Source organism: Anomaloglossus baeobatrachus, chromosome 4, assembly GCF_048569485.1.
Source record: "Anomaloglossus baeobatrachus isolate aAnoBae1 chromosome 4, aAnoBae1.hap1, whole genome shotgun sequence".
NCBI classification, from domain to species: Eukaryota; Metazoa; Chordata; class Amphibia; order Anura; family Aromobatidae; genus Anomaloglossus; species Anomaloglossus baeobatrachus.
The window spans coordinates 347,307,652-347,322,155 of NC_134356.1; the positions used below are offsets into that span (position 1 = coordinate 347,307,652).

Genomic DNA, 14,504 nt, shown 5'->3' on the forward strand with positions numbered 1-14,504 from the left:
AGACAGGGCCGGACAGGCGCGAACACGCCTTGCAGAAGCAAGGGCGACCAAGAGACAGAGGATCAGAGACACACCGGAACAGACGAGGAGGAGAAGAGACGCAGATGCGAAGCAGGAAGCCCAAGGCGCCAGACCAGGCGGAAGGCCAGGGAGGCGTAAGGCGGCAGAGGCGCAAGGCAGGAGCGCCGCAAGAAGCAAGCACAAACGCAAGGACCAGAGACGCAGGACGAGAGCACAGGCCCACACGACCAGGAGGCCTCGAGGCACAGAGGCCAAGAGGCACAGAGGCACAGACGCCAAGAGACACCAAGGCACAGATGCCAAGAGGCACAAGGGCACAGATGCCAAGAGGCACAAGGGCACAGATGCCAAGAGGCACAGAGGCACAGATGCCAAGAGGCACAGAGGCACAGATGCCAAGAGGCACACAGGCACAGATGCCAAGAGGTACAGAGGCACAGATGCCAAGAGGAACAGAGGCACAGAGGCACAGATGCCAAGAGGCACATAGGCACAGAGGCCAAAAGGACACAGAGGCACAGAGGCCAAAAAGACACAGAGGCCAAGAGGCCCCGAGGTCCAGACCCCAAGAGGCCCCGAGCCCAAGAGGCACAGAGGCACAGAGATCAAGAGGCACAGAGACCAAGAGGCACAGAGTCCAAGAGGCACAGAGTCCAAGAGGCACAGAGTCCAAGAGGCACAGAGTCCAAGAGGCACAGAGGCCAATAGGCCCAGAGGCCAAGAGGCCCCCGAGGCCAAGAGGCACCGAGGCACAGAGGCACGGAGGTCAAAAGGCACAGAGGACAAGAGGCCCAGAGGCCAAGAGGCCCACAGGCCAAGAAGCCCAGAGTCCAAGAGGCCCAGAGGCCAAGAGGCATAGAGGCGAAGAGGCACAGAGGACAAGAAGCACAGAGGCACGGAGGTCAAGAGGTAAGAGGCATCGCGGCACAAGGGCCAAGATACACAGAGGCCCAGAGGCACAGAGGCCCAGAGGCACAGAGGCCAAGAGGCACAGAGTCCAAGAGGCACAGAGTCCAAGAGGCACAGAGTCCAAGAGGCACAGAGGGACAAGGGCCAAGACGACAGAGGCCAAGAGGCACAGAGGCCAAGAGGCACAGAGGCACAAGAGCCCAGACGACAAGTGCCAAGAGGTACAGAGGCCAAGAGGTACAGAGGCATAGAGGCCGGAGTCAGGAGGTACAGGGTCGGGAGACCCAAGCCAGGAGGCCCAGAGGCCAGGAAGGCCCAGAGGCCAAAAAGGCACCGAGGCCAGGAAGGCACCGAGGCCAGGAAGGCACCGAGGCCAGGAAGACACAGAGGCCAGGAAGACACAGAGGCCAGGAAGACACAGAGGCCAGGAAGGCCCAGAGGCAAGAGGCCCACAGTCCAAGAGGCACAGAGGCCAAGAAGCACAAAGGCCAAGATGCACAAAGGCCAAGAGGCACAAAGGCCGAGAGGCACAGAAACCCAGAAGCCAAGAGGCACAAAGGCCAAGAGGCACAGAGTCACAAAAGCCGGAGCCAAGAGGTACAGAGGCCAAGAGGCACAGAGGCCAGAGCCAGGAGCCACCGAGGCATGAGGCCAGGAGGCCCAGAGGCCAAGAAGGTACAGAGGCCAAGACGGCACAGAGACCAAGAAGCCAAGAGGCACAGAGGCACAGAGGCCGGAGCCAAGAGGCACGGAGGCACAGAAGCCAAGAGACACAGAGGCCCGAGCCAGAAGGCACAGAGGCACGGGGTCAGGAGGCCCAGAGGCCCGAAGCCACACAGCGGCCCGGAAGCCACACAGAGGCCAGGAAGCCACACAGAGGCCAGGAAGCCACACAGAGGCCAGGAAGCCACACAGAGGCCAGGAAGCCACACAGAGGCCAGGAAGCCACACAGAGGCCAGGAAGCCACACAGAGGCCGGGAAGCCACACAGAGGCCGGGAAGCCACACAGAGGCCGGGAAGCCACACAGAGGCCGGGAAGCCACACAGAGGCCGGGAACCCACACAGAGGCCGGGAGGCCACACAGAGGCCAGGAAGCCACACAGAGGCCAGGAAGCCACACAGAGGCCAGGAAGCCACACAGGGGCCCGGGAGCCACACACAGAGGCCAGGAAGCCACAGCGACCAGGAAGCCCAGAGGTCAGAGGCACCGAGGCAGGAGGCACGAGGCCAGGAGGCAACCGAGGCGTGCGGCCAGGAAGCCCAAAGCACAGAGACAGTACACACAGAGGCCCGAAGGCAGGAGGCACCGAGGCCAGGAGGTACAAAGACCCGAGGCCAAGACCCGAGGCCAAAAGCCACAGAGAACCGAAGCCAGAAGGCACAGAGGCCCGAGGCCAGAAGGCACAGAGGCCCGAGACCAGTAGGCACAGTGGCCCAAGGCCAGTAGGCACAGCGCCCAAAGGCCAGGAGGCACAGCGGCCAAAGGCCAGGAGGCACAGCGGCCAAGGGCAGGCAGCACAGAGGACCAAGGACATGAGGCACAGAGGACCAAGGGCAGGCCGCACAGAGGAACAGAGGCACAAGCCAGGAAGCACGAGGCCCGGACTAAGAGACACAGAGGCCCGAGGCCAGGAGGTCCGGGGGCCAGGAGGAACAGAGACCAGGAGGCACCGAGACCCAACCTCAGGAGGTGCGAAGACCAGGAGGCTCAGAGGCCGGAAGGACCAGAGGCCAGAGGTCACAGAGGCCACATAGACCAGGATGCTAGGAGGCCCCGAGGCTAGGAGGCCCCCCCAGAGGCCACAGAGGCCAGGAGGCTCAGAGGCCACAGAGGCCAGGAGGCCACACACAGGCCACAGGGGCCAGAAAAAACACACAGGCCACATGGGCCAGTACATACCGAAGGCACAGGGGCCCGGAGGCCACAGGGACCAGGAGGGCACAGAGGCCACAGGGGCCAGGAACCCACAGAGGCCACAGGGGCCCGGAACCCACAGGGGGCCAGGAGCCTACAGGGGCCCCCAGGGTCCAGGAGTCCACAGAGACAACAGAAGCCAGGAGGCCACGGGGGCCAGGAGTCCACGAAGGCCACGGGGGCCCGGAGTCCACAAAGGCCACGGGGGCCCGGAGTCCACAAAGGCCACGGGGGCCCGGAGTCCACAGAGGCCACGGGGGCCAGGAGTCCACAGAGGCCACGGGGGCCAGGAGTCCACAGAGGCCACGGGGGCCAGGAGTCCACAGAGGCCACGGGGGCCAGGAGTCCACAGAGGCCACGGGGGCCAGGAGTCCACAGAGGCCACGGGGGCCAGGAGTCCACAGAGGCCACGGGGGCCAGGAGTCCACAGAGGCCACGGGGGCCAGGAGTCCACAGAGGCCACAGGGGTCAGGCCCCACCGATGCCAGGAGGCCACAGGGGCCAGGACGCCACAGATGCCCCGGAGCTCAGAGGCAGGAGGCACAGAGGCCACCGAGCACAGACCAAGAGGGCACCCCGCCTCACACCCCAGGGCAGACACCATCCGGACGCCGGCACAGCAGGAGGGAGGCCGCCGACCTAGAAGGGGTGCAACCCCGGACATATCACAGACCAAGTAGGAAAGGCCGGCAGAGAGCCACAGCCGAGCCCCCCCCTTCGACGACGGTGACATGGAGACAGACCTCGGACGCGGCAGGCCCAGGACACCCCTTCCCACGTGCACACGCCGTGCAGTGGTGAAGAGGCAGGAACGTCAGGTAGAGGCTCCGGCCCCACCGCCAGAGACTCACCAGTACCGCAGCGTCCAGCCAGGATGGAGGGGTCACGGGTTTCACAAGGAACCTTCCCGGCCGCTCCCCCGGAAGTGCTCCTGCAGACTTCCGGGACACTGCAGCAGGGAAGCACGCACCTTCGACGCGGCAGGGCCCCCCCCCCCGCCGCGCACACGATCCAGGAAAGGTACACCCTGCTGCAGGCGTCATTCCCTGGAGGCAAAGCCGGACCAGGAGAAGAGGACGAGGCGCACCGGAGGACGGAGTCCACGAGGGGAGCTCCACCGACCGTGCTTCCGGATCCAGAGTTCCGCCGTCCCCATGAAAACCGCACGGACTCAACAGGACCCAGGCACTGCAGGTTCCGATCCCAGCAGGACAGGAAACTAACTGATGAGGGAGGGGGACCGCCCCTTTTTATCTGTAGGTTTCCTGTCCTGAAGGGGGCGGATCCCTCTCTCGTGGGTGCTGTCGTGACGAAAGGAAAAGGCTTTTTTTCTAGCTTTATATGACTTGAGCCCTGCCTGTAGGAGCCTGTTATGAACTGTTCTTGCTGTGCACTTCACCCCAGCTGTCATTTGCCATTCCTTTTGTTGGTCACTTGATGTCATCCTGCGGTTGATGAGTGACGTTCGAATAAGATGATGGTCACCTCGGTCAGTGGAGAGTCGCTTTTGCCCTCTGGCGGTCGGTACTCTGGTTGGAATTCAACTGACACTGGAGTGGAAAGGCTGTCAGACACGTAGAGAAGCTGATTTTTATAAAAATGTGCAGTGGTCTCTTTTTTTTTTTTTTACCATTGCTGTATATAAGTTTTTCCAAGAGTAACAGTGGGACTGTGGAAGGTTTCAGGAGTGGAGGCGGGAGCTGGGCCTGGGCGGAATCTTAAGGGGGCCTTAACATTTTGGCAGTATGGAGCCCTGAAATTCCTAGTGGCGGCCCTGCATGTACCCCAAAATAATAAAAATCGGAAAAATCAGGTCACCACACAAATAACAAGCCCTAATACAGCTCCATCCACCAAAAAGTAAAGATGTTCTGGGTTTTGGAAAATTTTGACTCAAATCTTTTTTTCTTTTTTAATTAATTTCTCTAATTTTTTCACAAAAAAAAAGAATGAACAGAAAATTAAATGTAATCTCATTGTAAACATACAGATCTGAACAATCATGTCTCCGGGTCATTTTTATTGCAGGATGAATGCCAGAAAAACAAAACCAAAGACTATTGTGGAATGTCATTTTTATTTTGTAATTTTACTTCATCCACCCCAAATCAAGGGAGGGAAGGATGAAAGTACAAAAATAGAACAGAAACATAGCAAGGTGCTAAGGGGTTAATGGCTGTGACTCAGGCAGAGCTATGACCATGTGATTGACTTCTACACTCAGGTTATGAGCTGTACCTAGACCTGTGCTCAGATCACAGTGTGTGATAAGCCGCTGCAGACAGCAACAACAGAAATGAATAGTGAGCCGGAAAGCTAACATGTATTTGCCTCCTCTCCTGTCAGGGTTGAGTCTAGAATGTACGGCCTCCTGACAGGTTAGGGGCGTAGCCGGCTTGGTTGGTGGGCGCGGCCATGTTTTTTTCCTGTCTACTATAATCATGCAAGGGGGGCTTCACCCTCCCCAAACAATGCTTATTCCGTCTGGAAACATCAGGCTGCATTTTGAACACGCCCCATCACATGACAAGTTACGTCATACCTGTCAGGAGCCCGTACATTCTAGCATCTCCCATCCTTTTGCCAGATGCCAAAAATCCAAACTTAGTTAAGGACCTTAATGATATCACTGGTCATGTGTCCAAAGGAGCCAATCACAATGGAATAGGTTTTTAATTGGGCGGAGCCTCACAGGTCATTGACATTCCACACATGTGCATTTGTGCACCTACTGACCTCGTCGAATTCTCCCAGACCCAGCTATGCCTGAATAAACTAGGAGACAGGGAAAAAAGAAACACGTTGTCTCAGTTCCCGGTGGTGAGCAGGCGCTTTGTCTCGGATTGTTCACGACCGATACATCACTAGCCGATTTGCACCTGGCTGCCAAGTGGGAAGGTAGATGCTGCTTGTGATAGACTTGCGCTTCCACAGTGACCACCACACACAGAATCTGCCCCTCCACAGTGAGCACCACACACAGAATCTGCCCCTCCACAGTGAGCACCGCACACAGAATCTGCCCCTCCACAGTGACCACCACACACAGAATCTGCCCCTCCACAGTGACCACCACACACAGAATCTGCCCCTCCACAGTGAGCACCGCACACAGAATCTGCCCCTCCACAGTGAGCACCGCACACAGAATCTGCCCCCTCCGCAGTGAGCACCGCACACAGAATCTGCCCCCTCCGCAGTGAGCACCACACACAGAATCTGCCCCCTCCACAGTGAGCACCACACACAGAATCTGCCCCTCCACAGTGAGCACCGCACACAGAATCTGCCCCTCCACAGTGAGCACCACACACAGAATCTGCCCCTCCACAGTGACCACCACACACAGAATCTGCCCCTCCACAGTGACCACCACACACAGAATCTGCCCCTCCACAGTGACCACCACACACAGAATCTGCCCCTCCACAGTGAGCACCGCACACAGAATCTGCCCCTCCACAGTGACCACCACACACAGAATCTGCCCCTCCACAGTGACCACCACACACAGAATCTGCCCCTCCACAGTGACCACCACACACAGAATCTGCCCCTCCACAGTGACCACCACACACAGAATCTGCCCCTCCACAGTGACCACCACACACAGAATCTGCCCCTCCACAGTGAGCACCACACACAGAATCTGCCCCTCCACAGTGACCACCACACACAGAATCTGCCCCTCCACAGTGAGCACCACACACAGAATCTGCCCCTCCACAGTGACCACCACACACAGAATCTGCCCCTCCACAGTGACCACCACACACAGAATCTGCCCCTCCACAGTGAGCACCACACACAGAATCTGCCCCTCCACAGTGAGCACCACACACAGAATCTGCCCCTCCACAGTGACCACCACACACAGAATCTGCCCCTCCACAGTGACCACCACACACAGAATCTGCCCCTCCACAGTGACCACCACACACAGAATCTGCCCCTCCACAGTGAGCACCACACACAGAATCTGCCCCTCCACAGTGAGCACCGCACACAGAATCTGCCCCTCCACAGTGACCACCGCACACAGAATCTGCCCCTCCACAGTGACCACCACACACAGAATCTGCCCCTCCACAGTGAGCACCGCACACAGAATCTGCCCCTCCACAGTGAGCACCGCACACAGAATCTGCCCCCTCCGCAGTGAGCACCGCACACAGAATCTGCCCCCTCCGCAGTGAGCACCACACACAGAATCTGCCCCCTCCACAGTGAGCACCACACACAGAATCTGCCCCCTCCGCAGTGAGCACCGCACACAGAATCTGCCCCTCCACAGTGACCACCACAGACAGAATCTGCCCCCTCCGCAGTGAGCACCACACACACAGAATTTGCCCCCTCCGCAGTGAGCACCACACACACAGAATCTGCCCCCTCCGCAGTGAGCACCGCACACAGAATCTGCCCCTCCGCAGTGAGCACCGCACACAGAATCTGCCCCTCCACAGTGAGCACCACACACAGAATCTGCCCCTCCACAGTGAGCACCACACACACAGAATCTGCCCCCTCCGCAGTGAGCACCGCACACAAAATCTGCCCCCTCCACAGTGAGCACCGCACACAGAATCTGCCCCTCCACAGTGAGCACCGCAAACACAGAATGTGCCCCCTCCACAGTGAGCCCCACACACAGAATGTGCCCCCTCCACAGTGAGCACCGCACACAGAATGTGCCCCCTCCACAGTGAGCACCGCACACAGAATGTGCCCCCTCCACAGTGAGCACCGCACACAGAATCTGCCACTCCACAGTGAGCACCACACACAGAATCTGCCCCTCCACAGTGAGCACCACACACAGAATCTGCCCCTCCACAGTGAGCACCGCACAAACAGAATCTGCCCCCTCCACAGTGAGCACCGCACACAGAATCTGCCCCTCCACAGTGAGCCCTGCACCAGAATCTGCCCCTCCACAGTGAGCACCACACAAAATCTGCCCCTCCACAGTGACCACCACACACAGAATCTGCCCCTCCACAGTGAGCACCACACACAGAATCTGCCCCTCCACAGTGACCACCGCACACAGAATCTGCCCCTCCACAGTGACCACCGCACACAGAATCTGCCCCTCCACAGTGACCACCACACACAGAATCTGCCCCTCCACAGTGAGCACCGCACACAGAATCTGCCCCTCCACAGTGAGCACCGCACACAGAATCTGCCCCCTCCGCAGTGAGCACCGCACACAGAATCTGCCCCCTCCGCAGTGAGCACCACACACAGAATCTGCCCCCTCCACAGTGAGCACCACACACAGAATCTGCCCCCTCCGCAGTGAGCACCGCACACAGAATCTGCCCCTCCACAGTGACCACCACAGACAGAATCTGCCCCCTCCGCAGTGAGCACCACACACACAGAATTTGCCCCCTCCGCAGTGAGCACCACACACACAGAATCTGCCCCCTCCGCAGTGAGCACCGCACACAGAATCTGCCCCTCCGCAGTGAGCACCGCACACAGAATCTGCCCCTCCACAGTGAGCACCACACACAGAATCTGCCCCTCCACAGTGAGCACCACACACACAGAATCTGCCCCCTCCGCAGTGAGCACCGCACACAGAATCTGCCCCTCCACAGTGACCACCACACACAAAATCTGCCCCCTCCACAGTGAGCACCGCACACAGAATCTGCCCCTCCACAGTGAGCACCGCAAACACAGAATGTGCCCCCTCCACAGTGAGCCCCACACACAGAATGTGCCCCCTCCACAGTGAGCACCGCACACAGAATGTGCCCCCTCCACAGTGAGCACCGCACACAGAATGTGCCCCCTCCACAGTGAGCACCGCACACAGAATCTGCCACTCCACAGTGAGCACCACACACAGAATCTGCCCCTCCACAGTGAGCACCGCACAAACAGAATCTGCCCCCTCCACAGTGAGCACCGCACACAGAATCTGCCCCTCCACAGTGAGCCCTGCACCAGAATCTGCCCCTCCACAGTGAGCACCACACAGAATCTGCCCCTCCACAGTGAGCACCGCACACAGAATCTGCCCCCTCCACAGGGAGCACCACACACAGAATCTGCCCCCTCCACAGTGAGCACCACACACAGAATCTGCCCCTCCACAGTGAGCACCGCACACACAGAATCTGCCCCCTCCACAGTGAGCACCGCACACACAGAATCTGCCCCCTCCACAGTGAGCACCGCACACAGAATCTGCCCCTCCACAGTGAGCCCTGCACCAGAATCTGCCCCTCCACAGGGAGCACCACACACAGAATCTGCCCCTCCACAGTGAGCACCGCACACAGAATCTGCCCCCTCCACAGGGAGCACCACACACAGAATCTGCCCCCTCCACAGTGAGCACTACACACCTGGAATCTGCTGCCTCCACAGTGAGCACCACACACAGAATCTGCCCCTCCACAGTGAGCACCACACACAGAATCTGCCCCTCCACAGTGAGCACCACACACAGAATCTGCCCCTCCACAGTGAGCACCGCACACAGAATCTGCCCCCTCCACAGTGAGCACTACACACCTGGAATCTGCTGCCTCCACAGTGAGCACCGCACACAGAATCTGCCCCTCCACAGTGAGCCCTGCACCAGAATCTGCCCCTCCACAGTGAGCACCACACAGAATCTGCCCCTCCACAGTGAGCACCACACAGAATCTGCCCCTCCACAGTGAGCACCACACAGAATCTGCCCCCTCCACAGGGAGCACCACACACAGAATCTGCCCCTCCACAGTGAGCACCACACACAGAATCTGCCCCTCCACAGTGAGCACCACACACAGAATCTGCCCCTCCACAGTGAGCACCGCACACAGAATCTGCCCCCTCCACAGTGAGCACTACACACCTGGAATCTGGCATACAAAGTATGATAAGTGTTTTTCATCCCTGAATAGAGATGAGCGGACTCGTGAAAGTTTGGGTTTGGCGGTTCAGCCAGACTTTAGATAAAGTTCACTTCTGGACCTGGACTTGACCGGAAATCCATTGAAGTTTCTGATTGGGTAGTCCGACACTCCGCCTACATGCAGCCATAAACAGTGCACTTGTGGGGGAAGGAGGTCTGGAGGTTTTTTTTGTTGTTGTGCACACTACATCCAATAATGCTATTTTTAGCCCCAGGGTGAGGCATTCAAACACTGCAAGTGGCTCACACAGGGCCGAGCGTACCGGAGCACAACACTACTCGTGGGAGTGGTTTGCTTATGTAAAGTACCCGAACGCAAACTTTGTTTTCTTTGAACAGTCTGAGTTTGTACTGAGCTTCAGGTTCACTCATCTCTAGTTAGCATACGTAAAGCACTCAAACACTGTTTTTTGTTTGTAAAGTCTGTGTACGAAACCGAAGTTTACTGTTTGGATCCGCTCATCTCTACCCTTGCAGACATCAGTTGTATTGATACATCTGTGTGGTATACGTTACATTGCAAATATGTGTGTTTTATTGTTTTCACTCTCATCCCTATGGCCACAGATAGGGTTAAGGCTTGAGACACACGGCATGAAAATCGGACCGAGAGAAATCCGATAAAACATCGCATTCCATTCGGACCAATATTAACCTATGTCCCAGCACCCATGAGCGATTATTTTCTTGGTCCCAATCGGACCGAGAAAACAATCGCAGCAAGCTGCGATTGTAATGCGAGACTTTTTCTCTCTCACCCATTCAAGTCTATTGGGCGAGAGAAAGATCGCACTGCACTCGCAGTACACCAATGTAATGCGAGTGCAGAGTGAGAATGGCAATAGCCGTCTACGGAGGAGAGAGTGAGATAAATCCTTCTCTCTCCTCCTCTGTGCCGGCCCGCCCCTCCTCAGCACTGGCCCGCCCCTCCTCTGTGCCGGCCCATCCCCGGCAGCTGAGGAGGTCCGATTGCATGATCGTCCCTCAGTCGCAGTGAAACTCGCATGACACTCAGCTCCCGCTGTGCTGCCAGCGTGAGACGAGTGTCATGCGAGGATCGCATTAGTCCCTGTGTGGCCCCGGCCTAACTGTTGGCCAGCCCTCTTTGGGAAGAGTTATTGGGGTTATATTGAGTTAAGTCTAGTAATATAATATAAGCCATGTCCAGAAATTAAAATAAAAGGTTAAATCTGCCCAGGAACAGGCAGTTAACAGGGTCAGTTAGGGAGACAGTGAGTAGTGTGCGTAGGGAGACAGTGAGTAGTGTGCGTAGGGAGACAGTGAGTAGTGTGCGTAGGGAGACAGTGAGTAGTGTACGTAGGGAGACAGTGAGTAGTGTGCGTAGGGAGACAGTGAGTAGTGTGCGTAGGGAGACAGTGTGTTGTGTGCGTAGGGAGACAGTGTGTTGTGTGCGTTAGAAGACACTAAAGGGTGCTTTACACGCTACAACATCGCTAGTGATTGCTAGCGATGTCGCGAGCGATAGCACCCGCCCCCGCCGTTCGTGCGACATGTGGTGATCGCTGCCGTAGCGAACAATATCGCTATGGCAGCGTCTCACGCACATACCTGTTCCGCGACGTCGCTGTTGCTGCTGAACAATCCCTCCTTAAAGGGGGAGGTGCGTTCGGCGTCACAGCGACATCACAGCGGCGTCAGAAAACGGCCGCCCAATAGAAGAGGAGGGGAGGAGATGAGCGACTGGAACATGCCGCTCACCTCCTTCCTTCCTCCTTGGATGGACGCAGGTAGGATGATGTTCGTCGTTCCTGCGGTGTCACACACAGCGATGTGTGGTGCCGCAGGAACGACGAACAACCTGCGGAAAGAAACACCGACATTATGATTTGGAGCGACGTGTCAACGATTTTTGCCGTTTTTGCGATCATTGATCGTCGCTCCTAGCTGTCACACGCTGCGATGTCGCTAACGACGCCGAATGTGCGTCACAAACACCGTGACCCCGACGATATATCGTTAGCAATGTCGCAGCGTGTAAAGCACATTTAAGTAGTGTGCGTTTGGAGACAGTGAGTAGTGTGCGTTCGGAGACCGTGAGTAGTGTGCGTTCGGAGACAGTGAGTAGTGTGCGTTCGGAGACAGTGAGTAGTGTGCGTTCGGAGACAGTGAGTAGTGTGCGTTCGGAGACAGTGAGTAGTGTGCGTTCGGAGACAGTGAGTAGTGTGCGTTCGGAGACAGTGAGTAGTGTGCGTTCGGAGACAGTGAGTAGTGTGCGTTCGGAGACAGTGAGTAGTGTGCGTTCGGAGACAGTGAGTAGTGTGCGTTCGGAGACAGTGAGTAGTGTGCGTTCGGAGACAGTGAGTAGTGTGCGTTCGGAGACAGTGAGTAGTGTGCGTTCGGAGACAGTGAGTAGTGTGCGTTCGGAGACAGTGAGTAGTGTGCGTTAGGAGACAGTGAGTAGTGTGCGTTAGGAGACAGCGAGTAGTGTGCGTTGGAGAACAGAAAGGGAAAGATCAGGAGGTGTGGTGGCGCAAGGTACCAGGCTCGAGATGTACCAGGTAAATGCTGCTAAGAACAGTTCTACTTTTCCATATGTGAGGCCATATGGCACATTTTAAATAAAAATATTTTAGAGTAGGACTGCCCCAAAGAGATTTGCTGTGACGTGGCGGGGTGGCTCAAGAAATTGCAATTTTTTGCCAAAAATCTCAAAGTTTAGTAATAAGTACAGTTTGGAATTTTTAGTGCAGTAGTGCACATTTAGTGCTGGCTTTCTTGTTTTTTCTTCAAGATGGCAGTGGTTGCAGAGGGTCAGAGCAGGTCAGTTGAGGGATGGTGACAGGCGAGTGAAGAGTCCTGTAAGGAAGGCTTATAGGTCTGAGGCGAGTGTTGTACAGCATATAGGGTTCCCATTTTTGAAAAACGCAGCGTGGTAGAAAAGAAACTGTATGGCTCTTATTAGAAGCATTTCCTGATGGAAAGCACTCCAACTAGGCACTGTACAATCAGAGGGATGCAAAAAATGTTTTAGTAAGAAATTTTACAGAACCATAAAAAAATTCTTCAAAAACCACTTGAAAACTTACCAAAACCGCATGAGGAAAGAAAAAACTCCCAAAAAACTCCTCACAGTAGGAGAGATTCCTGAAGCTGTTCTCCTAGAAAACACCAGGACCTTTATGGTTTTGAGTGTTTTTTTATTTTAGTTAGGGGTGTTTTTCAAGGTCGCCTATTAGTAACTGCTGTAGCTGATATTTCAGGACTGCATATAAATGATACTTCTATCCGATGAATTGTTTCTTGGTATTATATGTACACTATGTTTTCCAGCAATGGTGTCCGGCACAGCATTAGTCTATGATGAAGAAATGATGAGCTATTGCCTGCTTTGGGATGAGTAAGTATTCAGTGCTTTGGAATATGTTGGCGCTATATAAGCAACAGGACAAAATGTAGTAGCCACTTGGCATGTATTGTGCAGTGAGTTTGGTCTAAATTGATTTCTTCATGCTTATCACATACGCATACCTCCCAACTTTTCAAGAAAGGAAAGAGGGACAAAGTATGCGGCGCGCGCAGCGCGCCGCGGCAAATTTTGGCCACGCCCCTAGCCACACCCCTAGCCACACCCATTTAGCAGTAAGGGTCATTCAGCAGATGCCCCGGACTGTTCATTCATATTTATAGCAGTCAGAATTTTTTTATATTTCTATGTGTCACTATATGACATGTTGCTTATTTGTGCCTATCAATCCGTGTTCACACGTTGCATAAATTCTGTTTCTTTTTGTTTCTGTCTGCACCAAACTACACAATAACAATCTTCTCTGTTTTTTTGGTTCAAATGTGAATCTGCGTTTTTAAGTGTTTTTATCGTACAGAGAAGCTTTTTCCTGCATTTTTTAAGCTCCACATAGAAACCTCCAGAGAAACCCCCCCCCCCCGAAAACCACAGAGTTCAGCGGCGTCTTTTCATGGAATCACATCCACTTTACTTGGACAATTACACACAGCAGAATAAATGTGCAAAGAAACAGCAGAAAAAAATGCAGCATTTACACTACATGTGAATATGGACTAATTGTCCAAGCAAAGTGCATGAGACGTCCTGAAATCTCCGCTCCTGGTGCGTGGAAAGACGCCGCTGAACTGTGCGGATTTGGTGTTTCTTTCTTTATAAGCTTCAGGATTCACATCAGCAACAAACGTATCAAATAAGGGGAACAATGCATAAAAAATACCGCAAACACGCAATAATCAGAGAACATTGTTATTGCACTCGTGGCGCGGACACCTGCAGAAAAAATGCCGCATTTACGCTATGTGTGAACACGGCCTCAGTGATCCATTTTTATTACATTTTTTATGGGTTTTAATAAAGAAAAATAATAAATTGCGCCTTTTTTTTCCCGCCATTTACCGATCCCCATAAATAACCTGATCGCTGTGTTGTTCAGGTCATTACGATTACAGGGACACCAAATATGTCCATGTTATTTGCTGATTTGTGATGTTTATTATTTTATAAAAAAGTGCAATAAAATTACATTATTCTATTTTTTTTTATTATTTTTAGTAACTTTATTAGAAGAAAAAAAAATCCTCTTTTCCTCTCCCTCCAGAATACAGGAGATAGAGATGCTGCTCTGTACAATGTAGCTGTGTCCTGTGTAATCTGCTGTGTCCTGTGTAATCTGCTGTGTAAGAGGCTGCATTGTAGGTTCATTTATGTGAAATCTTCCCTCTGACATCATCAATCCTAGTGGCTCAA

General features: G+C 54.7%; 1 protein-coding gene across 2 annotated transcripts in view; it reads left to right on the plus strand.

The window, feature by feature from the left end:
- The first annotated feature begins 5,562 nt into the window (after positions 1-5,562).
- Positions 5,563-14,504, plus strand: part of HDAC10 (histone deacetylase 10) — a 90,460-nt gene continuing 81,518 nt past the window's right edge. The window contains exons 1-2 of one of the 2 annotated variants that reach the window (XM_075345090.1): positions 5,563-5,745; positions 13,064-13,130. In XM_075345090.1, the coding sequence (XP_075201205.1) occupies positions 13,066-13,130 (65 nt within the window). In that variant the 5' untranslated portion in view covers positions 5,563-5,745; positions 13,064-13,065. The remainder of the gene's footprint in view (positions 5,746-13,063; positions 13,131-14,504) is intronic. The other variant, XM_075345091.1, reaches the window with a different exon arrangement.